At 31.8% G+C, this 27,984-nt stretch overlaps 3 protein-coding genes across 3 annotated transcripts in view; 1 reads left to right on the top strand and 2 right to left on the bottom strand.

Moving 5' to 3' along the window:
- Positions 1 to 205: 205 nt before the first annotated feature.
- Positions 206 to 7,230, bottom strand: LOC124530057 (protein I'm not dead yet-like). Its single transcript, XM_047104043.1, has 12 exons — positions 7,121 to 7,230; positions 5,794 to 5,908; positions 5,073 to 5,175; positions 4,656 to 4,716; positions 3,906 to 4,031; positions 3,129 to 3,243; positions 2,466 to 2,581; positions 2,116 to 2,207; positions 1,928 to 2,020; positions 1,590 to 1,789; positions 731 to 868; positions 206 to 325 (listed from the first exon to the last, which is right to left on the bottom strand). Exons 1-12 carry the CDS (start codon positions 7,225 to 7,227, stop codon positions 206 to 208), a joined length of 1,386 nt encoding a protein of 461 aa, XP_046959999.1. The 5' UTR covers positions 7,228 to 7,230.
- A 3,230-nt stretch (positions 7,231 to 10,460) lies between these two features.
- LOC124529818 (protein I'm not dead yet-like) lies at positions 10,461 to 23,660 on the bottom strand. Its single transcript, XM_047103735.1, has 15 exons — positions 23,653 to 23,660; positions 21,418 to 21,547; positions 20,798 to 20,950; positions 19,861 to 19,976; positions 18,102 to 18,216; positions 17,652 to 17,754; positions 16,726 to 16,786; positions 15,761 to 15,886; positions 14,773 to 14,887; positions 14,353 to 14,468; positions 13,664 to 13,755; positions 12,871 to 12,963; positions 11,907 to 12,100; positions 11,156 to 11,293; positions 10,461 to 10,586 (listed from the first exon to the last, which is right to left on the bottom strand). Exons 1-15 carry the CDS (start codon positions 23,658 to 23,660, stop codon positions 10,473 to 10,475), a joined length of 1,674 nt encoding a protein of 557 aa, XP_046959691.1. The 3' UTR covers positions 10,461 to 10,472.
- Positions 23,661 to 24,151: 491 nt separating this feature from the next.
- The window catches only part of LOC124530087, a 46,680-nt gene continuing 42,847 nt past the window's right edge, over positions 24,152 to 27,984 (top strand). The window contains exon 1 of the mRNA XM_047104081.1: positions 24,152 to 24,417. The gene's annotated coding sequence lies outside the window, so the exon portion shown is untranslated. The remainder of the gene's footprint in view (positions 24,418 to 27,984) is intronic.

Here is a 27,984-nt window from a genome sequence, read left to right as displayed (position 1 = left end):
AATTACAAAACGCTCTTTAAATTTAACTTTATAGATTTAGTTTTTAAGACCTTGTTATATTACATATTACAAAATTGATGTACATTGTATCTCATTTCCTATTCATATTGGTTTTTAGGCAAGAAAACACATGGTTAGCTTTTAAAATATATAATTCTTGTATTATGCAAGACAAGGATGTTATTGTTTTTTTGTTTTATTTACTTTATTCTTCTATCCAATTTGGTAAGTGATGTAAATCAGGCCATATGACTGGTGCCCAATAACAGACGCATAACCAAGATATTATGATAGTTGACACCGTCGGTCCTAAGCCGGCTTTTATCTGAAAATTTGAACGATAAATAGAAGACTGTTAACTTAAAATTGCGTGGTTTTACGAGAAGAAGCTCTATTACTTCATTTATTTGGAAAAGAGTAACTACTGAGTTTTTTGTTTTCTATGTAGATTCTAATTAATTCCGAACCGGTGGTAGTTTTACAGAATTTAATTAAAGTGTGATGTTCGATAAAATGACGATTCAAAAGCGCCTACTTGAATAAAGCATAAATTGCTTTCTTTAATTTATTTCAAGCAGATAATAAAAGCACTGTCATGCTGCTTAACAATTATGAGGTTTTGACAGGAGTTTATTTATGACTCAACGAATTATAGCTAATTATTGATTAGGTAAATATTATTTAATATAATTTAAATTTTAAACGTGTTCTATTTTTTTGGAATACTCACCATTTTCGAAGTAGGGATATTTGCTGAACTTTGGACAACTAAATTTCCTGGTGTCCCAACAGGTAGACACAATGCGTAGGAAGAAGAAAATCCTGCTGCTATATTGTACCATAGTGGATTTTGATTAATTTCCTGTGCCTTTAATATATAAATGCATATTTTACAAAATTAATACAATCACTACTATTTAATATTATTCATAATTTTAAACAATATTAATGAATTTTAATAAATACTTTGAAAGTGTTGTTAAGCTCTTTTTGATATTAAAAGCATATGCAGAACCTTAGATCTCCAGAGTTTTTTAAAATTTGTATAAAAATATAAGTTTAGTATTAAAAAGATATTTATTATCTGTGCTCAATTACATACTATTATTATAGTAACTACCAGTTTTGAATTTGGAAAAATCTTTCAGCTTTCTTTATTTCATCATATAAGAAAGGTTACAGAATGTCATATAACATCACGTTATGGACCACGAGGGTGGAGCAAACATTTAACGCGGGTGTAACCACGTGGATCAGAATAATGTTTTAAAATATTTTATTTAGTTAAGTAAAAACATTAATAACAACAGCCTGTAAATTTCCCACTGCTGAGCTAAGGCCTCCTCTCCCTTTTAGAGGAAGGTTTGGAACATATTCCACCACTCTATTCCAATGCGGGTTGGTGGAATACACATGTAGCAGAATTTCTATGAAATTAGACATATGCAGGTTTCCTCACGATATTTCCTTCACCGCCGGGCTTGAGTGGTGCTTGCCTAGATTTGAACCTACAATCATTGGTCAAGATGCACGTGTTCTAACCACTGAACCACCTCGGCTCTGGGTATAAAAATATTTAACAAAATTACCAGTTGCATAACAATCGGCGAAATCACATTACAAACGGCGACATTGGATGCAAAGTTTGTAATGAATACAGTAAAAATAATTATCAAAAGTATTATTAATTTATTCGGCAAATCTTTCATGTTTTTCAGTAGTAAACCTATTTTTCCATTTAAATCCGTATAATCTTTTTTCGCAGCATTCGATAAAGCAAACCCCCCACCTGTTAACAATAATAATAATAATAAGCGGACTGTCGAACTGGTAATAACGTGTGTGTGTGTGTTCCTTTATTTATTTTTATATTTTTTGTCGATAAATAAGTATTGATACTAATATTGTTGCAATTTTAAATACATACCTAGAAGAAACATAAAACTGTAAGGCATTATATCATTCACTTTTTCCCAAATTAAAACTGATTGTATTCCCTTATTCGGTAGCTCTCCGTAATCTGAAAAATATTACATGAACACTTTATTCATTTAAAAAAAAATACTAAGTAAATTTTTAAGTATGAACGCTCCAAAAACCTTGAAAAATTGTTACCTTTAGCGGTGAAATTTTTAAAAAATAGCAGTGAAGATGGCAGTAATAGCATCAGGAATGCGATTAACATAACCGCCGCAGAGTCATTTACGCTGCGAAGTAAAGCATAGTATCAACTGAACAAAAGCCTTGTTACTATTGTAGGAGACGACTGGGAGTTTATTCTATCTCTCCGATTCAGTAAAAATTGCTAAGAATATCATTTGACATATGGAAGTTGCCTCACGACGATTTTACTTCATATTTTAATCAGTCGCTTGCCCCTATTTATTTAACTTTTAGCTTAGGTAAATTACATATGTTACTCTATACCAATATTTAATTTAATTATTAAATGAAATCATACACACAATTTCTTATCGCCCGTGTCAAAATACGAAGATATCAGGTCACCCCAACCAGTGAATATTTGAGGCGAACGGCAAAAGAATAATAAAATTGCACCGCTGAATAGAATAATGACAAGCTGAAATAAAATAAAAGTTCCATCAAATTATTTTATTATATATTCAGTTTATATAAAATTCTAACATCTAGACTTTGATTTAATGTAAAAATCCTTAATTTAGCATTTCTCATCTTAATTTATTTTTAAATAATGGGGTATTGAATGTTTTATCTACATTGTTTAATTTTAAACTAGGTATTAGTCTAGACGACGAAGAATAAACGTATTTTTTGTTTCTTTTTTTTAATTTATAAACCAGGTAGGCGTATCATTCTACTTCACCTGATGGTAAGTGACTACCACTTACCATCAGGTATAGTACGGCTAGTACAGTCAGGGTTAAGGAAGTAAAACGTGTACGTTTGAAGAAACCAATAAGTTGTTTTTCTCAGGTGTAGTACGTTAGTAAAAAACAATATAAATTTCATACATATTCAATAATTTATTAATTTAATAAAGTATATTCCAAATGATTTTTGATTTCCTTCTAGCACGGGAAAAATCAAAGATGAGGTCTTAACTCTACTAGCGTGAGGAAGAAGCTTATAATAAATATATTACTCACTATTTCCCAAAAGGTTATTCTACCCAATTTCTCTAATTTTTCAGTAACTGCAGCTTTGGCCGCTTCCATGCCTGACTCTGTTATTTCTGCTCTTTTCGCAGCTTGGCTATTTGGCCTAGTATAAAAAAGATGTATGTTCTTGATTTTTTACATAATTGGACATCATCTAGTTTTTCGTGTTACATAAATTAAAGAATTAATAGCAATAAACTAATTTACATAAAACTTGTGAGGCGACGGTTACAGTTATGGTTACTCATAGTCGTTTTTTGAACATTAAAACATTATAATGCTTCAATACAGATTAAATATTTGACTCTAGAGATTTGTTAAATGATTACCGACGTTTTATTATGTATAGTTTTATTATAACTTATAATATTTTTTTCGAAGTTTTTTTTAACGATAGAATAAAGTAACAGCCTATAAAATTTCCACTGCTGGGATAAGGCCTCCTCTTCCATTAAGTAGAGGGTTTGTAATATATTCCATCACGCTGTTCCAATGCGGGTTGGTGGAATGCACATGTGGCAGAATTTCGATGAAATTAGACACATGCAGGTTTCCTCACGATGTTTTCCTACACCGCCGAGCACGAGATGAATTATAAACACAAATTAAGCACATATATATAGTGGTGCTTGCCTGGGTTAGAACCCGCAATCATCGGTTAAGATGCACGCGTACTAACCACTGGGCCATCTCAGCTCTCACGGTACGGTACGGTAAACTCAACGGTAGAATATATTGTTGAAAAATATACAATTGATAACTTACCTTAAGTATCCTAAATACACCACGATAAGATACAGATATACAAATGCCTCCATTAGTAACATATAGGGTATTGCAAACGCAGAAAATTTTGGAAATGATAAATATTCAGGAGCATTTGGGTACATTCTGCAACGTGAAAAGGAATATTTAAAACTGTGACGAGAATATTATTACATGAATATTATTACAGGCCTATCTTGTTTCAAAGAGAATGAAGGAGAGCTTATATGCTATGGGGAATTAACGGGGTATGGATACATTGCAAAACTTCTTGCTGCAAATAATATACTTTTTTAAGAAAGGTACTAAACGAACTAAAAAAGGTTCTACATTTTTTTTTCTTATGTCTTTTTTAACTAACACATTGAAGCACAAAGACATGTTCTTTGTTAGTTTTAATCCATTTTACTTTTTTTTTTATTTTACCTTACAATAGTTGTTCTATACAGATTCAATATTGAATTATGCCAATATAATACCATCTACTAACGTAGGAGCTTTCAAGCAAACTAATAAACTCATAAAGTTCATACAATTAGTATAGGTAATGCTTAAATTAATTGTATATACATATATAATACTGTTCAAAAAGTAGTTACATACAAGAGCTACTTACTCAATTTCAATTACGTGCATTAAAAACGAAAAGCAATTTATCAATTAAAAAATTGATTTCATATAGTTAATTGTAAGATCGGATATAAAAAATCACGATTATACTTATACTATAATATACGTATAATTAAATACCTAGAAAATAATCCTATGAAAACTAAATTCGTAGCGGTTCCCACAAGCGAGCCGACGCCGCCTAAAAATAATGATATTGATAGATCACCTTATTTTGAAAGAATATAAATATATCATAATTTATTATTTCCATAGTTTATTAATCACTCGGAAAGCGTACCTTTGGTCCGTTTGAAGTCATTCCTGTCGTACCGTATTTGCCGTCCCGTCGGATTATGAGAGTGTGAGTGAGTACACTTGTCGCACACTCTTGTGCATTTTAGCTGTGTGATGCGTAGTTCAATCCGATTGGTCAGGACATAATGTAGACAATAAACGAATCTATCGTTTTCGAATTTTGAACTACGTTCACACAGATTATATTATACATCTATTGATATGAATACTATTATTTAAAAAATAAGCAAGAACTTGTACCTATGGTTGCTGAAAACGTTGCGGCGCAGAAATAGCAAGTAGTTATATCTGATGCAATATTTTCTCCGTCCAATCCCGTGTCGTAGATTTTAAGTAAGCCTTGCTGTTATATAAATAAATCATGTTTAAAATAGCTTTTAACGTATTTAAATATAATGATAAGGATTTCTAGCCATACAAATGTTAATTAGCTAGACGAATGCTTACTATTTAGGGAATGCTTAATACTTACTAAGGGCGTCTGCTATAACTCTCTAGTACGGGTATGGGTGGAAGGCTATGGTAGGTTTAACACAACATTGAGACGGCAGGTAGCACTCTTAGAGAAATAAGCCAACTGCCCAGAGTTTTTAATCTGTGTAACATGCTTATATTGTTTCTCGATATGGACATGCGCGCGTGTTTTAGCAGATGACTCTAGGAATGGTGTTAGAGATTTAGCCACGAAGCTATTTCACTATTAAAACCCACTTATCCATTATATATGTACATGTGAATGTAAATGTAATTTTTCGTACAATAGATTAAGCGATGACGATAGGTTTTTCCCACTAAGTATAGGATGAGTACTAACTGTACATGTATTTTTTTTTCAAGTTCTGAATTTCTAGTAAATACTTTTCTCTATAAGTGCACAATTATAAGTAAAGAATATACTTAATCACACTATACAATTGTAATTATTATGTTTATTAAATATATAAATCAAAAGGTTACTCACGTCTTCGAAGACTTGAAGCAAAGCGAAATTTATAGGAACCATCATCGTCGTGGCCGCTGTGTTGGTGATCCACATCGAGACAAACATTGTTGTAAAACACATTGCAAACAATAACCTGACCACAAATCATTCATTAATATCCTCCACCGACCTATGTACGACGCTGCCTTTCAAGACGCTTCGTCTTTCGTTATGGAATAGGTTGGTGGACGAGCATATGGGCCACTTGATGGTAAGTGGTCATCATCACCCATAGATAATGACGCTGTAAGAAATATTAACTATTCCTTACATCGTCAATGCGCCACCAACGTTGGGAACTAAGATGCTATGTCCCTTTTGTGTAGTTACACTAGCTCACTCACCCTTCAAACCGGAACACAACAATACTGCGTACTGTTGTTTAGCGGTAGAATATCTGATGATAATGGTGGGTGGTACCTACCCAGAGGGGGTTGCACAAAGCCCTACTACCACTAAGTCTCTTAACAGATTCTAACACGACTAAGGAATACTCCTACGCTATACAAATTTTAAGCTTAAGTGCGGCAAAATAGGAATATAGAATTAAGAAAACATTGCATAATTACACAACATGATATAAAAATTTTTTGATGGTAATTGAAAATTAAAAAATAAAACACATAGGAATATTAAAATTATATAAAAACCTTAAGTTTTCTACTTTTTATTGCAAAGTTCACGAAAGTAAAAATAAGTCAAAATCATATCCATTTTGGCTTGTATTTATTGCCCATGCAAATATATGTACGTTTGTGTAACACCCAAGGCTGGTAATTTGAAAATTATACTTCTATGTTATGTTTTGTTTCTCATCGGTCTATCGAGTAGTAAGATTTTTTTTTTAAAAAGGGCAAAGGGCTTGTAACATATTCCACCACGCTGTTCCAATGAGGGTTGGTGGAATGCACATGTGGCAGAATTTCGATGATATTAGACATATGCAGGTTTCCTCACGATGTTTTCCTTCACCGCTGAGCATGAGATATATTAAGCACATATGTATATATGTATATATGTATATATGTATATATATATATACCACTATATATATATAGTGGTGCTTGCCTGGGTTTGAACCCGCCATCATCGGTTACGATGCACGCGTTCTAACCACTGGGCCATCTCAGCTCATAGTTAAATGTATCTTAACTTTTTACATAACACATGACAAACAAACCCTCCAAACGCGAGCGAAGCCGGGGGCGAACTATTTTAAAAATAGGTATAGTAAATTAACTAGTATAATAGTATTAAAAAACTATACTTTGATACAATGTTTGAAAACAACGAAAACGCTTCGTACTTGTAATGTGAATACCCAACTGCTTGAATCGCATGTAGAGCTAATCTTATATGAAAGCCTGATTGTTCAACAGCATAAGCCAGCCACATGCTTCCCAAGAACATCATAATTGTATCCTAGAAATATATTTTTGAGTTGTTTTAATGCTATAGCTGTATAATACGACTTTAACAGTGTTATGAACTATTTTATTTTATAAATCTTGTAAGTGAACGGGAAAATTGATTATCTGAAGGCATGTCATTATTGTCCAAAGATATTGGCATCGTAAATAATTTTATATGTATATGTACTAATTTTAGTATGTAGGACAAAGAATTTCTTACTATAATAACAGTGTCTAAACTTCGATTAAAACTAATCTGGCTATATGTGTAACTTAAGATGAACTGTTTATCTATAAATATAATAAAATTGGAGTATCTGTTTGTAATATTAAAATATCCATATCCTCTTTCTACTAGACCCATACGATACATATACTAAAACAACATTTTTTCAATTTTGTCCGTCTGTCTCTTTGTTCTGGCTAATCTCAGGCACGGCTAAATCGATTTTGATGACACTCTAGTAAAAGCTGATGCAATAAGGAGTAAATTAGTAACGCGCCCTAAGTCGCGGGTACAGCTATGTATAATATAAAATAGCGATAGGCTGTATTTTATAAAAATCAAGATGAATTAATTAATTGATTTAAAGATGGTAGTTTTAATTACTATCTTTTTATACTTACGTTCATATAGCAACAACAAGTTTCATTTGTACTCATTATACCAGTCAAGGGAAATATAACAATTGGCAAAAATGAAGTCACAGCTAACGGGATACATTCAGTGACCCAGAATACAGCCATCAAGACTAAAGTGTAGGCACACCATTGATATTTCTAGAATAGAAAAAAAGTCTTATTTTTTCGAAGTCTAAGTACTAAGTCAATTTAATTTTTTTTATTAAAATTACGTTGGAGCTGAGATGGCCCAGTGGTTGAACGCGTGCATCTTAACCGATGATTGCGGGTTCAAACCCAGGCAAGCACCACTATATATATGTGCTTAATTTGTGTATATAATTCATCTCATGTTCGACGGTGAAGGAAAACATCGTGAGGAAACCTGCATGTGTCTAATTTCATCGAAATTCTGACACATGCGCATTCCACTAACCCGCATTGGAACAGCGTGGTGGAATATGTTCCAAACCCTCTCCTTAAAGAAAGAGGAGGCCTTATCTCAGCAGTGGGAAATTTACGGGCTGTTACTACTTTACTTTACGTTGGAACACTGGCATAATGTCCACTTGATGATAAACAGTCACCACTGCCTCCATGAAATATTGATCATCACCTTACAATGCCAATGCGTCATCAATCTTTTCCTGCATATAAACTGGCTCAGTAAGTCTTCCTACCGACACTCAAGTAAAATTTCTTTAAATTATATGAAATTAACAAATATGAAAATATTTACCTCTGGAGGAAACGAAAGATGTATTGGAATTAAAATTAATGGTACAAATAAACACAATATCCCGCGCCAATGTGTGCTAAGAAACAACCATATCCTCTCCTTTTTTGTGAAAGGTTTGTTTCTATAATCATAAAACAATTATTTATAACTACAGATAATGTAAACACTATATAGGGATAGGGAACAATTTTTTTGGTTGTGTAAATCGGCAGTTATCGGTTTTACGTAATTTGCCGATGCTACATCTAAGTTATGTCGTACTGTATAGCCGATTTACACAACCAATAGAAATAGCTCCCTATCGCGCCATTCGACGCTATTCGTCGCTATAGATTCTTGCGTCAGTTCAACCCGAGAAAGCAAGTGCATGTAAATCGACATGTCAAATTGATGAATATATTAGGTCATATGATATAACAAGTTATTACGTTTGTGTAAAGGTCATATTCACATGAGAAATTAATATTGATAATTTGGGATGGCGTACTTAAGTCGGCTGTGATCGGTTTTACGAATTATGCCGATTTGTGTCGTACTATACAATTTAATATGTACAATTTATTCTAACATGTAATCTGTTCGAACGGAAGAAAAAGATAAATGATAAAAATATTTGAAATTGATTTTAATTTTTGAATTGCCAATCCGAAACAATTAATTCGCCCGATAGGTATAGAATGTAGTGATACTTAAGATACTCAGTTTAATTAGTGAATTCAGTAGAGTTAAAGTATTGTTTGATGTATAACAACAGTAACAGTTAATATGTAACAGTTACAAAAGTTACTAGTTCATTCGCACACACAGATATCCGATATAAAATATACCTGTAGGAAATTCCTACACAAGCTCAAATACCACCTTAATTCTTATTACAAATGATTAAAAAGAAAATTTAAAAACATAAGTAAAGTTTTATATTTTATTATTAAAGTTCTTTCATCTATTATTCATTTTACAAATATACGATTGAGATGCAATTCATTGTAAGCTGGGAATAAAATGGTTTTAAATATTATCAAAATACACAGTACACAGTGAAATTAAGGTAAATTTATGCATTTAAATGTATTGTATTGTATGATCAATAAACATGTGTTACTTAAGAACTGTGTACAGTCGGGGAAAGAAAGGTTCGCCACCTAAAGATCTATTTTCGTGTGCTCAGTATGAGCGACAATCTGATGCAGTAGAAGTTATCATATCTAATTTAAATGTGGAATGACTAATTACGGCATTAAAAAGATTTCATGTTGATATAATACTAGATGTAGTACAAAGATATTAAAAAAGCTACCATACTATGTAAGTTTAGTTTTATTTTCAGTTGTCAATTTAGTGCTTTAGTTTCAGAAGGTACTAAGAGTTTTAGACTTGATAAAGAATTGAATATGAAAACTAACGAAGATTTTCTTACTTTGACTATACATTTCAGAATACATGACTAGTAGTTTATTATATTTTTTAAATTGTCTTAATAAGAATATTGATTACTAACATAGTAACAGTTTCATTATTCATTGGATTGTCTTCATTTTCCGATGTTCTTGAAACTGGATCGATAGTATTTTCCATGTCTTAAGTAATTAAACTATATGAGGCAAATATTTTGAAGGATAATTACGTTTATTTTGCAGAAAACCAGTTGGTCACATGTAGCTAAATGTACTTATATTATTCAAACGTTAATATTCAAATCATAAATTTATATATGGTAATAATAAAAATAAATAGATCATGAAATATTTTAATTAATTTATTTATTAGAAATAAATGAACTAATTACAATATTAAAACAACACTGAATAAACATACTAAACCTAAATGTCACACTTAAAACTTGTAAACAAAAACAGACTTTTCATTTACAACATCGGTAGAATAGTTTACGCCCATTCGGGCATCGAATGCAGTGAGGGCCAAACTATAGGAGCGTAAAAGTAGACCGCTAGCCAAGTTACAATGATCGTTGTAAATGTAGGCCCCAAGCCGGCTTTTATCTGAGAATATGAAGGAACAAATTAAATTAACGATCAAAAATTTCCCGATGGAAACATATTATGGAAACACATCCAGGTAACCTTAAAATGTATCTATTCGTTGAAAAGCACGATATGATATAAACGGAAGAAATTAATTTATTTACTTTGAAATGTTGTCTATTGTATACATCGTACACAAATTGCAATTTTCATTACATATACAATATGTGTGTGACGTCAACGAATTAAAATATTTCGACAATTTTATAAGCCTCAAATTATTCACTATTAATCGTCATTTCATTGTATTATGTATATTTTTTTTGTATACTGTATATTTTTTGAACTACTAAATCTAATACGAAAAATGTTGCAAACGTTAGGATACACGTAGTATATCCGGTGACAAATATTATATGTAGCTTTATATAAACGATTATAGTTTTAGCAAAGTGTAATCAAGTGACATTTGTATAAAATGTATCATATTATGTATAAACATTACAGCTTTAATGAATTCGTAAAATAAATAAAAAAGCGGCCCTCAAAAATATTATCAAAATTTATAGTAAGTAATAGAGTCTAACCATTTTTTGTGTAGGTATTTTTGCAGCGCTCTGCACAACGAGATTGCCAGGTGTCCCGACGGGGAACATGAAACAGTAGGATGAAGAAAAACCGGACGCTATCACGTACCACAATGGGTTTTGACCAATCTCCTTTGCCTGAAACAATATAATTGTTTCTCGAATCGTGCGAAGTAACATTTAAATATATATTCATAACTGTAACGATAACTCAGGGAAACATTGCAAAACCATACGCCACAAATATATAATAGATATCTATCCAAATATTATATATCTGTAGTTACTTAATTATAGATAAGGCTTTTTTGTATTTTATTTGTAGTAGTTTCACTGGTTATTCAAATGTTAAATATGGTATAGTTTTTTTTTTTTTAATTTACTAATATAAAACTCTATAACGGCTATAACGGATTTGAATCGCGTATATTAATTATTTTTAACATCCCGACGTTTCAAGCACTTTACAGCGTCTACCCGTGACCACGAACGCTACGTCGGGATGTTAAAAATAATTAATATACGCGATTCAAATCCGTTATAGCCGTTATAGAGTTTTATTTTGTCTCATGTATTATTATATAAACAATGCGTCGATATTTAAACACTAAGGCAGCTCCCAGCGAGAAGAAACAGCAAGAAACTCGTATAGTTGCTTTTTCAAATAACCAAATTTACAATGCTATATACAATAATTAGTGTTCTCTAAAGTACTCATCTAATGGATAATAACATAATATTATAAACTTACCAATTGCATTGATATCGGTGTGAGAACATTACATACGGCGACGTTAGAAGCAATATTGGTGATGAGAACCACAAATATGATTAGAATCAACAGCACCACAATATTCGGCAAGCCCTTCAGAGCTTGGAGGAATTCTCCAATTTTCTCGTTCAGGCCAGTTTTTCGCGCCGCATCGGATAGAGCGAAACCTCCGCCTGTTGATATTAAGTAATATAATTTACATTAGATATTCTTCCGTCATACTTAAAAGTTCTGTATTCCGTTTGACGAGTGTGTGAGTGGGTAACAACTACACACACAAGTTACATAACATCACAGGTTCTCAAAGTTGACGACTCGTTAACAGTCAGATATAGCAACAGGTGAACCATTTGACAGTCGACCTACCTATTTTTAAATTTATAAAAAAATACAGACGAATTGATAACCTCCTCCTTTTGGAAGTCGGTTGAAAAGACATACATATGTCCACCATTTGGTTCCATATACTTGTCACCGCAGCCGTATAGGCGTTGGATTACAATAGCAAGTCGTGCCGGCCAGAGACATCGCATTAAAATATTACGTCAGTAAGAGAATCTACTCTTATCTGAGCTCATATCTTTATAAAAAAATAATTAAGTTACATTAATATTCACATACCTATATACTTTAATTACAAAAATTGTTTTTAGAATAATTAATATAGAAAAATGAATCTGTTCTAAGTGTCCATGTATACAAAATTATGGGACGATTACAATGACGACTTGATTATTAATCATAATATAAAATAGACCGACACCATTATTTGTGAGGTATACTTAAGGATGTATGTTACGGGTGTTATCATTACAAGATTGTCATTGGTAAAAAATGTCGCGTGATAATACATATATTTAGGACATTATCACAGATATTAATCAATTGAATTTTATATAAATATGTATATATACTTTATACTAAAAGGTGATAGGAAATTTACCAAGTAGAAAAGTAAAACTGTATGGCAATTCTGCCATCAAAGTCTTCCAATTTAAAACTGATGGAACTCTTGTTTTAGGAAAGTCTTCATGATCTGAAACCATTAATAAATGACTTATGCATTAAAATATTTTGCAAACATCATTTTGTTTTTTTTTTTTTTTGCTTTTATCCTATCCAATGCTGTTGTTAGTAGTCCTTTGAAAAAAATCTCCGAATGATGTCATCAGCTGAGGCTTATCAGGAGCGATAGCAACACAATATCCAAATATTGATTGGCTCCTGTATTTATTTGGTATTTTGGATAATTTATGTGATCATTCATGAACACACAATAAGCACATGCTACCTTTTTTCGCTCGTTCGATTCGAGGTATTTTTTTCTCCTAAACGGTGGTAGTTGTTAATTCGACAATCAAAGTAAGTAAATCTATATTTAATAAAGAGATTTGGTTTGATTTGATATTAATTGTAGTTTTAGTGAAAGTTATATAATGGTAATTGATTAATTCTTGCAATTAATTTAAAAAGTCGAACGAGTCGTATGTAGAGAACAATATTCGAGCTTTTTTAATTGTTTTCAATTGTTTGCCTTACTTTGAATTGCAATAGTGTAAATATTGCTCCTTTCTATTCATAACAATTAAATCGTTATATATCAAGTTTTATTAATATGATTAAATCTATTTGTTTTTCTGACTGTGACTCAATTACAATAGACCTTTTGTAACTGTATGTATCTCACAAAATTTGTTTTATATTTTATACTGTTTAGATTATATTTCTATACTTACATTTTGCCCTACAATTCCTGAAAAATAGAAGATTTGAGGGGAATAGAAACATCATGAATGCAACGAGCGCGGCTAAAGCAGAATCTCGAACGCTGCGAATTTCATATATCACTAATAAAATAAACTGTTCGTGAATAGTTTTTTCAGTTGATAAATAAACAACGTTTTGTTAGTATAATAATTATTTTGGAAGTAATTATAACTTAAAATCCTGTAAATGTCCCAGTGCTGGGCAATAACTTCTCGCTGGAATAAGTAAAATACTAGTAGATGTACGAAAAAAACTATTTCATAAATCATATGATAAAAAAAAGAAAAGTAACAGCCTGTAAATTTCCCACTGCTGGGATAAGGCCTCTTCCATTAAGGAGAGGGTTTGGAACATATTCCACCACGCTGTTCCAATGCAGTTTGGTGGAATGTACATGTGGCAGAATTTCACATACAAACTAGACTCATGCAGGTTCCCTTACGATGTTTTCCGAGACCGCCGAGCACGAGATGAATTATACACACAAATTAAGCATATATATACAGTGGCGCTTGCCTGGGTTTGAACCCGCAATCGTTAAAAATCCACGCGTTCTAACCACTGGGCCATGGTGTTTTTAGGTTACATAACTACTTCTATAAATATAAGTATACTTGATAAAATCAGAGAGTTCGTGCAAACTAAACAGCTTACGTACAATTTCTCGTCCTTCAAATCGAAGTAGTCATTGATAGCATCACCCCACCCCTCAAATATCTGAGGGGAGCGACAGAAGAAGGCCACCATCGCGCCGCCAAACAAGACAATAACCATCTACAATTTCACCAAACTTGTAATGATAAGTTGTTTTAGTAAATACTTTTATTTATTAAAAGAAAATACTAATAAATTATTTCGAATCTACGGAACTTTGCAAATGACAAATAGTAATAATATACATAACATATTAAATATTTTATTTATATGTGTAATATCAGTTGATAGATATTTCAAAAGATACCCCAACACTGAAGAGCAATCTTCCCAAATTAAGGATCAGATGAAATTGTCAAGTAAAAGTGTATGTTTAAAAGTAAGTTTAAGCCAATGAAAAATAAAATAACGATATAAGTCTTACAAATTCCCAAAAGCTGAGTTTTCCTAGTTTAGCATAATCCGATTCGACGGCTTTCTGCGCAGCGGCCATACCTTCCGGTGATATTAGAGACTTTTTAGCTGTTTCACTTTTAGGCCTTAAATAATAAAATTGTACTATAAACACAAAGATTAAAAATTGAAGCAAACCAAAGGAGCGAGCATAACGCAAAGCAAAAAAAGTGTTGTCACTTAAAATAATTATTGACGTTTTATGATTGATGTATCAACCTTCTGATTACTTATATGTCTACATAGACTGTCAAAGCTGAGAACGCGTCGAAAATAACTATGTACACTCACACAAGCAAAGTAGTACGACGAGCGTCAAGCGTAGCTGTCACGCACACCAAGATAGTAAAGTTGTTTCGTTTTTTTTAGTGTTTTCGTAGTGCGACACTATCTAGATACTCGCATATAAATAATCTATGATCTTAATAAAAACTCGAGACGTTTTGTAATACCGGAAGTTTATACTCGCTTTTGATTTTGTATTCACATTTATTGCTTCATTACAATGTTATAACGCGCTCCATCTACACATAAAAACTAAAACATCTGTAATAAAGGAGTTGCACTATAAAGCATTATTAGGGTTTTGCGCCTCCTTGACAAAAACCGATTTTCGTAAAAAAATATTCATCATTATATCGCAAAGCCTCTCTGCCCTTTATTTAATTGCTATTCATAGGCAGACAACTGGACCACTTTTACTAAAAAATACTAGTAATACAATAATAATAAAAAAAAAAAATTGTATCGGCAATACGTTGCAAACCTGCCTACATTCGACAGTTTTCTCAAGTATAAAGCCGTAATAGACATACTATACAAAATAGACATACTATACAAAATAGACATACTATACAAAGTTGACAACGAATCGTCGTGTCTGTGTTTACCTCAAATAGGTTGGCACAAAGCTATGCAACCAATAAAAATACATATGTAAAATTATGAAATGATCTCACCGTAGAACTCCAACATAAACTATCAGCATATACATCAGCATAAAGAAATCCAATATTATCATATACGGAACACCGAATGCGGAAAACTTCGGAAACGAAAGTAATTCTGGTGCATCGGGAAATCGTCTGTAAAATTTGAATTCAAAAATCTCGTTAATTATATCTGTAGAATTCATACGACATGTGTCATATTACTAAATCTAATTCCATACTTAACGACACTGGCGAAATATAGCGTGCCAGGTTGGGACAAAAGCGATTAATAAAGTTATTAATTGCGGGATATTTACCATGTTTTTTTATTTTTATTCGGTGGAGCTCGATATTTCGACATTATGTACGAATGTCTTGTTCACGGGACTGAAGTTTGCGGTTAATAATGTTAGAAATGTCCATATCGAACTACCTCTTTTCTCGTACGTTTGCTGCGTAAACACCGGTCACCATTACTATTGTCACTTTCACCCCTACCATTGTCACTAGTTATATTTATTTTATGTACACTCGACACTCGATCTCGTGTTAGTACACGAGATATCGAGCTCCACCGAATAAAAATAAAAAACATTGTTAATATCCCGCAATTAAAAGCTTTAGTAATAAAATTACCATGTTAATTTAAATTCTTATATAAAAGCGATAAATTTAAGAATTGGTTCGATTGGAATAAAAAATGTCGTTGTAAATAACTTGGATTATATATTTTTTAATTTAAATATATATCTCTTGTTAAATCACATTCAATAGATCACAATCGCTAGAACATACAACGCCATTTAAAAAAAAAAGTTAAACAAACAAAAAGTCATGATCAGTAAATATACATATTTTTAGGAGGAACGAATGACTTATATAATAATAAGAAAGTGAAATATTATTAAATATTAAGGCAAAAAATGTTGACGAGCAAAAGAGGTCATTGACCTAATTCAATCAATAAAAGATGGAATGATTTCTTTACTTACGTTATGAAGAGTCCTTTGAATACTAAATTGGTCGCTGTGCCTACAAGAGTTCCGATGCCTCCTAAAACCATATTCGAATTGACATTTTCAGCTAAATTGCGATCTGATTTATAATGTAAAAATATCTATTTATAACAAGTTACTCTATCAAATTAAAAAAATAAAATCAAAAAGACGTAAGTGACGGTCTAATAAAAAGATTTTATAAAAGATCAAAACAATATCGCACTCTGGATTGTTTCTGGAATGTTTCTATGACGATTCGATAATGTCATGAATTTGATTTCAATAAAGCTTTTCTAGCAAAATATAAGTGAGAATATATCCATATAATAATGACTTTTATATCATCTAAATTGTGCATTTAAAATGATAATCGATTTTTTTCTAACTTTTTTATTTGATACGTCATAAGATATACATTGAATATGGTATTATTTCTAGTTACGAATCGATTTTGATATTATCTCGTTCAAATAATGCACTCATAGATAGACAAAATATACAGACTATGAATCGTCCTGAGTTATCATTGCTAGTTTACAGATCATACAGAACGTACATATGTACGTTTGTACAGTCAGGATAAAAAAATGTTCGTCACCTTAATATAAATTTTCGTGTGCTCAGTATGAGAGATAATCTACTTTACCGAATGAAAATGACATAATGCGTCGCAATGATTTGATGTTTAGATTCAAAAGGTACTAAGAGTTTAAGACTTGATAAAGGAATTAAGTTGAAAACTGACTGATGACTTTTCTTACTCTGACTGTACAATCCAAAATTCACTTGATCTAAACTTTGTAGAAAATATTGCTAAACATTATGGTATAGTCAAAGGGATTAAGCGTCATGTATATTATGTAGTCCGTTGGCAGTATAATAGCAGTACTGAAGTGATAATAGGAAATCGTTATAAGTACCAATTGTTGCAGAGTAAGTGGCTGTGCAGAAATAGCATGTCGTGATATCAGACGCTATTTTGTCACCATCTTTATTTGTTTCGTATATCTTAAGCAACTTTTGCTGAAATTAATAACAACCATACAAACATTGCTTTTTTTTGAATTGAAAAAAAAAAGAAATCTCGCTTCGGATATTTGCATTGAGTTCTAGTCATAGGGTCGTATTCCTTTTTAAACATTATTGTACCTACACGTGACAAATCAAATACTACAATCTTTTAGTTACAAATTTTAGTGCTTTCCAAAAACATAATCGTGAAAGTCCTCTGTTTAATTTAGGCGTTTCGCGAAACATGCAAGTATCAGTTGCACCTTAATTTATCTACACATTTAGATGTAGACCAATACAAGTTTATTCTAGTAAGGCTATGATGAATAGTTTGTATTTGTTAAGTATAGATTACTCACTTCTTCGAAGACTTTTAATACAGCAAAGTTTATCGGTACCATCATAGTGGTCGCAGCCGTGTTCGTTATCCACATCGAAACAAAAGTGGTAACTATACACATCGCAGTGAGCAATCTGAAAATATACTTTACCTTAAATATTCAAGAAGTTAAAAAGGTAACTTACTTCATACAAAATTACAATTGAGATTGAAGTAAATCCGTACAAGATTACAGTATACTTAAATATTTAATTATATACTTTTATTATGCTTTTTATATATGTCTATTATTTTCTTTTTTACCTACGTTTTGAAAAAAATCATTCGCCTTCATCAGCGGAATGGAATCTCTGCCCGCGCTTGTCAATATCACCTATACGAGTAATCTTCGTCTACCTTCTTAATAATAAAGGAGTTTTGGCCTAACGTTGTGACGTTTACAGCTTTAAGTCCCGTTTTTACATTTAATTTCTTTAATTTATATTATAATTAACATCAGCTAAGCTTTATTATTATTTTTATTCATGCATCTTACCGCGTACCTATCCAACGCGACATCTATCCAAACTTATATAAAATTAATAATCCACTTTATTTTAAATATTATAGTTTTTCAATTAAAATGAACGTAAAACCGCAACATAATTTTTACAATAATCAAATCGGCATAAATGTTCTTTAATTACAAACCTGTCTATCTAAGTTATTATTCATTTACCTTCCATTTAAATAAACGTTTACTGAAATAAATCACTTAATTGCTAGTTACAGTTCTTTCACACTTTAGGTTGGATTCTCGTTTATCAAATCGATTTTGAATTGATATCTCATTTCAACAAAATCAGAGTGATTAAAAATATCTATATTCAATTGATTTTTTTTATGGTGTAGGTTGGCGGACGAGCATATGGGCCACCTGATGGTAAGTGGTCACCATCACCCATAAAAAATGACGCTGTAAGAAATATTAACTATTCCTTACATCGTCAATGTGCCATCAACCTCGGGAACTAAGATGTTATGTCTCTTGTGCTTGTAGTTACTCAGGCTCACTCACCCTTCAAACCGGAACACAACAACACTGAGTACTGTTATTTGGCGGTAAAATAGCCGATGAGTGGATGGTATCTACTCAAACGGGCTTGCGCAAGGCCCTACCACCAAGAAAATTTAATTTAATGTGAAAACTCAAATTCAAGATCGAACACTTGATATTTTTAATATTGCAGGATTAAATCCAAGCGAGCAAACACTAAATTTTCATTTCCTGATTTTCCTCATAATCCATCTCGTGATCGAGAGCGATGCTTAATATCGAGAGGATAAAATTCTGTCCCATGTACACACAAGTACACCGCTACATCGGAGCGGCGTAGTGGAATAATCTCCAAGTCATAAACATAGATGTATCAGTGGAAATTCACTGAATTAACCTTATAAAACAAAATAGTAACAGCGTATCTAAACGACCCATAGTATCTCAATTCCGAATATTGGGACGTTTTAAAGAATGGTCAATATTCCATGAGATGCTAATGTACAGTCGGGGTAAGAAAAGGTTTGACACCTATTAAGATCTATTTTCGTGTGTTCAGTATGACCGATAATTTGCTTTACCGATCAAGAATGACATATTGCGTCGCAATGATTTGATGTTTAAAATTAAGTTGAAATCTGACGAATGTTTTCTTACTCTGACTGTACATAGGTTGTGACAACTAAGCATTAGGAGTCCCATTTGTCAGACTATATTCTTCCTATCTTATATTTATTCTTACCTGACATGTGAATATCCTATAGCTTGAATCGCACAGTAAGCAAGACGCTTGTGCAGACCAGACTGTTCCACCGAATATGCCAGTATCAAACTCCCCAAAAACATGAAAACTGAATCCTAAAAGAAAAACAAAACATTAAAGAAAAAAAAACGAGATGTGTATTGGAGTTATAGATAGATAGATAGATAAAAAATACACTTATCCAAAAACAGGCTCAATGAAGTAAATTACGAACGTTTAAGAATAAAAAGGAAAGAACTGTTGTTAAAAATCCGTTGTGAATTAGAACAACAACAAAAATATTTTTTAAAAAATATAATATAAAGCCACATGTAATAGTGATATACAGCTTTTCTTTAACAGCTTAATTTTACTGTAAATCGCGTAAAAATACCATTATATACACAAAGGTTACTACTGTGAATCCGTGGGTCTTATTCATTTAAAAATTTTAACTAAAGAAAAAATACTCTGGAGGAAAAGGGTTCATTAGTGAAAAGCCATAATACGAAAGAAATTCTAAGACATGAATAAACTCCCAACGTTCATTGAAGCAACGTGACCCATTTAAGAAGAATATACTAACTTATTTTGTATACGTTACTTAGGTACCCACTCAAGTTGTCCCATCGCCAAATGGCACTGCAAAACTTGTATTCCTCTTTTTCGCTTCAAATTGTGATTGACTCAATGAGACTCAGAAGTATGTTCTTCTTGGTAGAAACCACTTTCTGAACCAATGACGATTCAAAGGTGTTTTGTGAGCCAATGACGATTCAAAGTGTTTTGAGGAATACGCTCTAAGGGAGGCCTATGTCCAGCATTGGACAGCAGTAGGCTGGTGATGTTGAATATTAGACTAATAACATATTCTATCACATTAAATTTGTCTATCGTCCTGTTGTAAAATAAAAAAGAACAATAAAGATTAACTAACATTAACATATGCTTTGCAAACATCCGTTGTACTTGATACACCGCTTAGAGGAAATACTATCACGGGTATAAACGAGGTCACAGGTAGAGGAATACACTCTGATACCCAGAATATTGCCATGACAACGAGGCAGTAGGCTGTCCATTGATATGGCTGAAACAATTTAAAAAATTACAACGTTATGAATGGTGGGTTGAAAATTCGGATCATTCCACGCTCCTGAATTGCGATATGAGGAAATTTCATGAGGCAGAATTTCATCCGGAATTTGCAGGCACCCTGCAAATTCCGGATATTTTCCTTCCTTACTGAGCACGATGAATTATAAACACAAATTAAGAACACTTACTGGTTCTTTCAGCTAATTAGAATTTGTGTAATTTTTTAAGCAATCAATTAAGACTCGAGGGCCTGGCGACCTAATATTCCGAATCCACCTTTTATAGGCACCGGTCTCTAAGGATCTATGATACTAAGACCTAGTAGGTACTAGGTTTTACTATCATAAATTACTTATTATGGCCGATAAGACTTTTGTACTCTTTGCAGAAATAAAATTCTTTCATTCAGCCAATTGTTATTAACAATATCTGCAAGATATAATCAATCATAAAACTTACTTCAGCAGGTAAGGGCAGCAGCACAACGATGGCTAGTATGGGTACAATCACACAAAGAAGTCCACGCCAATGTACTGCAAACATTATTTTAAACCTTTCTTTTGGAAGTAAAAGTGGTTCTTCTTTTGATCTGAAATTAAAAACATACAATTTATCAAAACTTATGATGAGGTGATTGACAGGTCCACGAGATGTAATCCAAAGGTACAATAAAAAAACATTTCGTATTTTTCAAAGGGACATGTGTCATAAAACATCAGAACGACTTAAATGACTTGGCAACATAAAAATGTTCTTGTACCGTATTCGTTAAATATAAGGCATTAAACGATAAACAAGCAGAAAATTCAAGTGTGATTTTTTATTTTAATTTTAAATTACTGAGACTCAGGTATGAAATTGTTATTTTAATGCGTAACGTTGAATTTGATTAAACATTGCAAAAGATGGAAACGATCAAATATTGATTTCCATTGCGTGTTAAGATGAGAGTCAAGAGAAATAGATATAAAATACGATTGCAAACCTAGCAATGTACAATGACAAATGCAATTATATAAAAGTATTAATAAAATAGTTTTACAATGTCAAATTAATATGTATCAGTAAAATGATACATTACAACCATCAATCCAATATATTGCACATATGGCAATACTTACTAATTGAATTGTTAATGAGTCAGTGTTACTACAGGCACATAACGACTTAATTCTCAAGGCGGGTAGCGCAGTATCTATGGATGCTGGAGACCACTTAACGTTACAATAAAAAAAGTATTTATTTTTTTGCAAGTATTATGCAATTCAGCTCACGTGCTATTGCACAATAATGGCACTTTGCCACAAGCATTCCCTCGAGTACAACAATTACTGTACAATGTTTTAATTCAATCGAGTTATAGCAAAAGCTTACTTAGAAGCAATAACAATAAGTGTAATCGAACATTGGTTATTTTGAATTGATAATATATGCACGTCTAAATCAGTGTCTTTCAAATTCTAAAACGAAACGCATTTACAATTGGCTTAAATCAGTCTGAGCGGTTGTAATATGTCACTATTTATTTAACAGTTTTAGGTGAGGCTGTCTGAGCGAGGTGTAGTAAAATCTGCTGTTGAATACGAATAATTTAAACATTAAAAATTCAGGTAAATTATTGCTTAATTTAAAGCAAAATAGTTTAAAGAACTTTTTATTATGTCTTTTCATTAGATCTAATCTTATTACGTCACGGTATGCGTAAGCGATCCCGTGGCGCCCGCCGAAAGACGGAGAGGGTAACGCTGATTTTTTAGTGGGTAAACCCGGTCTTAAGTATAAAAAGTCTTACATTAATTATTATGTTTCAAGATATATCCACTCAAGAAAACGCGCCCTTCCATGTTACATTATAGACATGCATTAGTTGATTGACGATCGTGTTTGCAAAAAGACAACAAAATTTAAAAGCATATTCGATTATGTTCGTTAATGCAAACCGATAATTTTATGTGGATTGGCGCGCCTTCATGAGTTAACACTGTAACAATAAATAGTACATACAATAATACATTAGTATAGAAGCTACTATCATTGAGCGAAGCACTAATAAGTGGCTCTTAAACAAACAACACAGATCCTATAATATAATAGTTCTATTAGGGCATATACTCCAATAAATTATAATTTAAATAATGTCATTTAAAATATATAATATAAAGTTTCATTCAGTTTTGATATGCTCCGAACTTATTATACGTTAATAGGAGTATAATAAATAAAAATTATCGCGCTGATCGAGTTATTACCGATTTTTCATCTTGAAATTATTTTTGTAAAGAGCGTTATAAATTATGTCTACCCCAATTAACTGGAGTTTTCGGTTCGACGATTTTAGTTAAGATATTGACTCATATCTCATAAATATAAATCACACTTCCGATGGAACTTTGTACAAGAACGGTTTTGATAGTAATACCCATTCCAACTTATATTTAACATCTTGCTATATAACATCATCTATAATGTGTATCTAATTATACAATATAACCGTCAATACAGTATTATACGTATGCATTACGTTTAAAGGGTGAATGACTCATTATAGGCACAAAGATAAAATTGTAGCTACGACCATTTACTAATTAAGAATAAATATAATTACACATTCTATATCAAAACTACATAGAAGACTGTAAATTTTTATGAATTTCTGCTCAGAATCGAATTAATAACTTTTTATGAAAAACATACCTTAACATTTCTCCTCTTTGTATTATTAATTAACTTATTGAAATATAAAATTTGTATTCTTCTTCCGTTTATTTTTTGTATAAGAATTATTATTGTCACTATATATTATGGTATTGAAAGATGTCTGTCAACATTTTCAGATTTCGAATAAATACGTTACCAGATTTTTCAATAGAATAATTTAAAAATAGTTTTCATATATTTTATTTCAAATTAATTATATCATAAAAAGCCGTTCCACTAACAAAATGCTCTAATGACTTTGATAAAAGCTTGCAACTTTTCAGAGTCGATTCCAAATTGAGAAACTTTTAAATATTTTCATATTATCAATTCAGGAAAGCATGGGCGGACAAAGCGTGAAAGGAATAGAAACATTCGTGTGGATGAAATCCGATTAAAATAGAGCAAGACGCAAGAAAACGCCAGAGTGGGATTTGTGTAGCTGTAACCCGGTAACAGACGCGCGCAGCCCCGTACAAAACTGTGTATTCAGCCACGTGGTGCTCTTTCCCGCCCGAGAACAGTTCTACACGCTAGTTGGACGGCTCCGCAGGCTTGGACGCACGTCTTTTTACTTTAACACGCGTCTATCGTATTTCGAAACGAATCAAAATTCTCAAACTTTGAAGTGCACGAGAGGGTATTGATAAATATGTAACAAAGTGTTTATTCGTGATCCATATTGATGTGAAAAATGTACGTTTGTCAAACATTCGTGATAGCGTTAGCCGGAAATTTTGCGGCGCTCAGCTAGATCAACAGGTCAGGTTCCGAGCGTTAATATTGTCTTACTCCTCCAAAAAACTCATTTATTGCCGTTTATTTTTATGATTATTTACGAATACTTACTAACCGCATTGTTTATTTTGAAAGCTTTTTTATTTTTTCTTATTGTTTCGCAAACATTTTGTTTGACTGATATGAAGTGACTTCATTTTTTCCTGAAGTTCATTATCATACTTATGATGAAGTTTAAAGTTTTTAATGACAGTGTCTTGTGAAGGCAGATAATTACTGATTAAAATAGTAATGTAACATTTATTTACTTTTTGTTCTTTCTTTAATTTTACTTTTGTCCTTTAGTATAATATATACATGTTTAATTTAGACAATTATCAATAATAATTATTTGTGTACCTTGCAATAGATATCAACATAAAAAAATCGCTATAAATATTTATGCAACGTTACGAATAAGTTGTCTTCGTTTCAGGTAGATATGTTTTAGTACCAAAATTGAGAAAAAAAAACATATATTCTCCTATCAAAACTCAATTATAAGACAGTAAAATTAAAAAAAAAATATCATAATAATACAAAAGTTAATATGACAGTTCCATTTACTTTCCATTTCTCATGAAAAAATCTGTATGGTGGGTATGTTACTGACCCAGTTAAAACATGCATTAAAATATAATGGAGTAACTAATGCTCTGTTGTGCTACTGGTTTAATATTACATAAGGTCTACTTCGTTTTTCATATAAATCATACAAAAATATTTATTCATACATACATAAGCTAGAGTTGTAAATAGCGAAATTATCTTACCACAGAGTCATTAACATTATACATACATTACATTAAACATATTTGAGGGGCAAGATGCCTTAGAATTTAAACATACACGCCTTACCTTTCATACTTTACTATAGTCTTACGCTATTTATTTTAGGTAAACAGCAATTTTATTAGAATTAACCCAGTAATACGGGTTTGCACCTAGTACAGGGGCCCTTGCAACTTGTTTGTAATGTAATCCTTAAGTCAATAAAGTTTATTTATTATTTATTATTTTAATTAAAAATTGATAATTAAGTATAATAACAGATCATAAATTATTTTTGCATTGAAATCAATTATAAAATATACATATTTCAATTATAACATTGACAAAACAAATTAATATAAATATAAGACAAATATTACAAAAGAAATTTATCTCCGAAGTTTCGCTATCCGGACAATGGGTTCCTTTGAAAGTTACTCGAATATTTGAAATTTACCCTGGTTTTGTAATTTATATCTCTAAATCTCTAAAGAGGTTCGCTCTTCAGGGTGAGATTACTGAAATTAAACTTATCTTGTTTTAATTATAATACTATCGTCGTTCGAAATAATTGTTTTCATAACGAATTGAGTTTGAACTGTTTAATTATTTATTTTATTTATGTTATAATATATGACTGAGCTTTGTGCGGGCAGATATTCTACCGCCAAGCAGATGTACACAAAATTGTTGTTTTTTCGGTTTTAAGGTTGAGTGAGCCAGTGTAACTACAGGCTAAAGGGATATAATATCTTAATTACCAATGTTGATAGCGCATCGGCGATATAAGAAGCTGTATCTTAAGTCTTCATGGTCCGTGGTGGTACCCACTTATTATCAGGTGACTCATTGCACACCCACCTATATCATCAAACAATATATAAATAGCTTATATTGATTAGTAGTAGTATCTTAGGTATGGATTAAATATATAATTAACGAATGCTAATAAAAATGTTCTATACAAAATTATGTTGAACAAAGCGTAGAGAGTATTTTACGATATATAATTAATGAATATTGTTTATCTCATTCCAATTTAAATTGCGGGCCGGTATTATGTTTAATTAACGAAAATGGCTCATTGAAACCCAATTGAATGGGGTACCTAAATACTGATTTCGATTGGTTTAATAATAGTTTTAAATTCTCTATACATATAATACAATAGGAGTGTCTTTTTGTAACATATAAAAAATACGCTTTGTACTAAAGGCTTCTTACAAGGTACATTTTCCAAAACAACATTTTTTTTCAATTTTTGTCAGTCTGGGCGTCCGTTTGTTCCGGCTAATCTCTGGAACGGCTGGACCAATTTTGAGAGAAATTTCACTAGTAGGTGAAGCTGATATAATAAGTAAAAGCTCAACAATAGCTTTATCGTCAAATTCAAATGCGTACGAACCCACGGATTAAGTATATATTGATTTTTTTAATTTATTAATAATTAATAATAATTTTATAATAAAATAATGATAATATATTACGATATATATAATATAGTAATAGTCTAGTTCCTATATACCATAGGCATTGGTAGAGGTGTAAGTACACACTTCCGTTGAACCAAAGCAGAAGTTAAGCAAATTATACGGTGCGCTTCAAATATTAAACAATGAACTCTATACTTATCAGATAACGATTGCAGATAATAGGAATATCAATCGTTTTTTTTACGTAATAGGTAGGTGAACTTTGTGCAAACCCATCTATATAACCGCCACTGATTACATATTCCACAGCCAATAAACAATATTAATTATTGTTGTGTTTTGTTTCGAAGGGTGAGCAAGAAAGTGCTAGTCTAAAAAATTCAATTTACTAAACAGCTTTAATATACAAGGTTGACGATGCATTGGCAGTGTAAGGAACGGGTAATATTTCTTCGTCGATGTTTATACTGTACTTATACATACCAGTACACTACAACTATATTGACTACGGCTACGTCTGCCTTTGAAAGTTAGGAAATAATTACCAACACGTATTAGAGTTGATGGATACCTGTGGTACAATTTCATCCGACACATATAGAATACCCTTCAATATTTTCCTTCAGGAATGCGAGATGAATATTAAATAAAAATTAAGCTCAGTAGTGCTTTCTCAGATTTGAATACAAATCTTCAATAAAGATTTACTTAAGTAATAAATATTAATTTTATGAGAAACTGAAATGGAACGTATACGAATACGAATTATTCATTAATTCATTTCATTTAACATTCGAATGGAATGGTTCTTACGGAATGGTTGAGTTGAATGCGCTTTCAGATATCACAAAACAGAAGTCTTCAATCTTTCGTAACCAAACTCATCACTAAATCTTTAGTTATCTAAATACTCATAGATGGATCTTATAATACACTAAATCTTTCATTAGTGCGCATCTCACGCGTGCTTTCGTGTTTACGTTGCATATTGGAAGCTTGCCCCAAGCTGAAATGTTGACTAAAGACAATATGTATTCTGTTTGTATGTAAACATAATTAACACACATACATTGCAACAGATAATTAATATATTTGTCAACGCCTCGTTTCTCTAGTGAACCTGACTAATAAGAATGTAAAACCTCATTTTCTAAATTTGAATCTTGCTTTGGAGCTAAAAAAAAAATCAATGGTTGAATTTATATCAGATTTATTTATTTATTGATTCTGTGCCTGATCTCTTTCCAATTACGTTGACGTCTTCTTCTTCGTGAGCTTCATTACTGAAGGTCATGCTTGTCCTGAAATACTTTCACCGATGGGTCGACTAGCTTCTTCCACTCTGTCC

The sequence above is a fragment of the Vanessa cardui genome, chromosome 5 (genome assembly GCF_905220365.1).
Source record: "Vanessa cardui chromosome 5, ilVanCard2.1, whole genome shotgun sequence".
Lineage (NCBI taxonomy): Eukaryota > Metazoa > Arthropoda > Insecta > Lepidoptera > Nymphalidae > Vanessa > Vanessa cardui.
Note: the sequence above shows the minus strand (reverse complement) of the source record. Positions and strands in the feature narration are given on the sequence as shown.

Bases quoted from the DNA above. Each gene is read 5' to 3' on its own strand.
- LOC124529818 (XM_047103735.1), bottom strand. The intron at 18,217-19,860 runs GTAAGAATAAAT...GTATATTTTCAG, and splicing joins ATAGGATATTCACATGTCAG to ATTGCTCACTGCGATGTGTA. The intron at 17,755-18,101 runs GTGAGTAATCTA...TATTAATTTCAG, and splicing joins TATTAAAAGTCTTCGAAGAA to CAAAAGTTGCTTAAGATATA.
- LOC124530057 (XM_047104043.1), bottom strand. From the start codon at position 7,227: ATGATGTTCTTGGGAAGCATGTGGCTGGCTTATGCTGTTGAACAATCA. The intron at 3,244-3,905 runs GTAAGTTATCAA...TTTTTATACTAG, and splicing joins GTGTATTTAGGATACTTAAG to GCCAAATAGCCAAGCTGCGA. The intron at 1,790-1,927 runs GTATGTATTTAA...TATTGTTAACAG, and splicing joins CAGTTTTATGTTTCTTCTAG to GTGGGGGGTTTGCTTTATCG.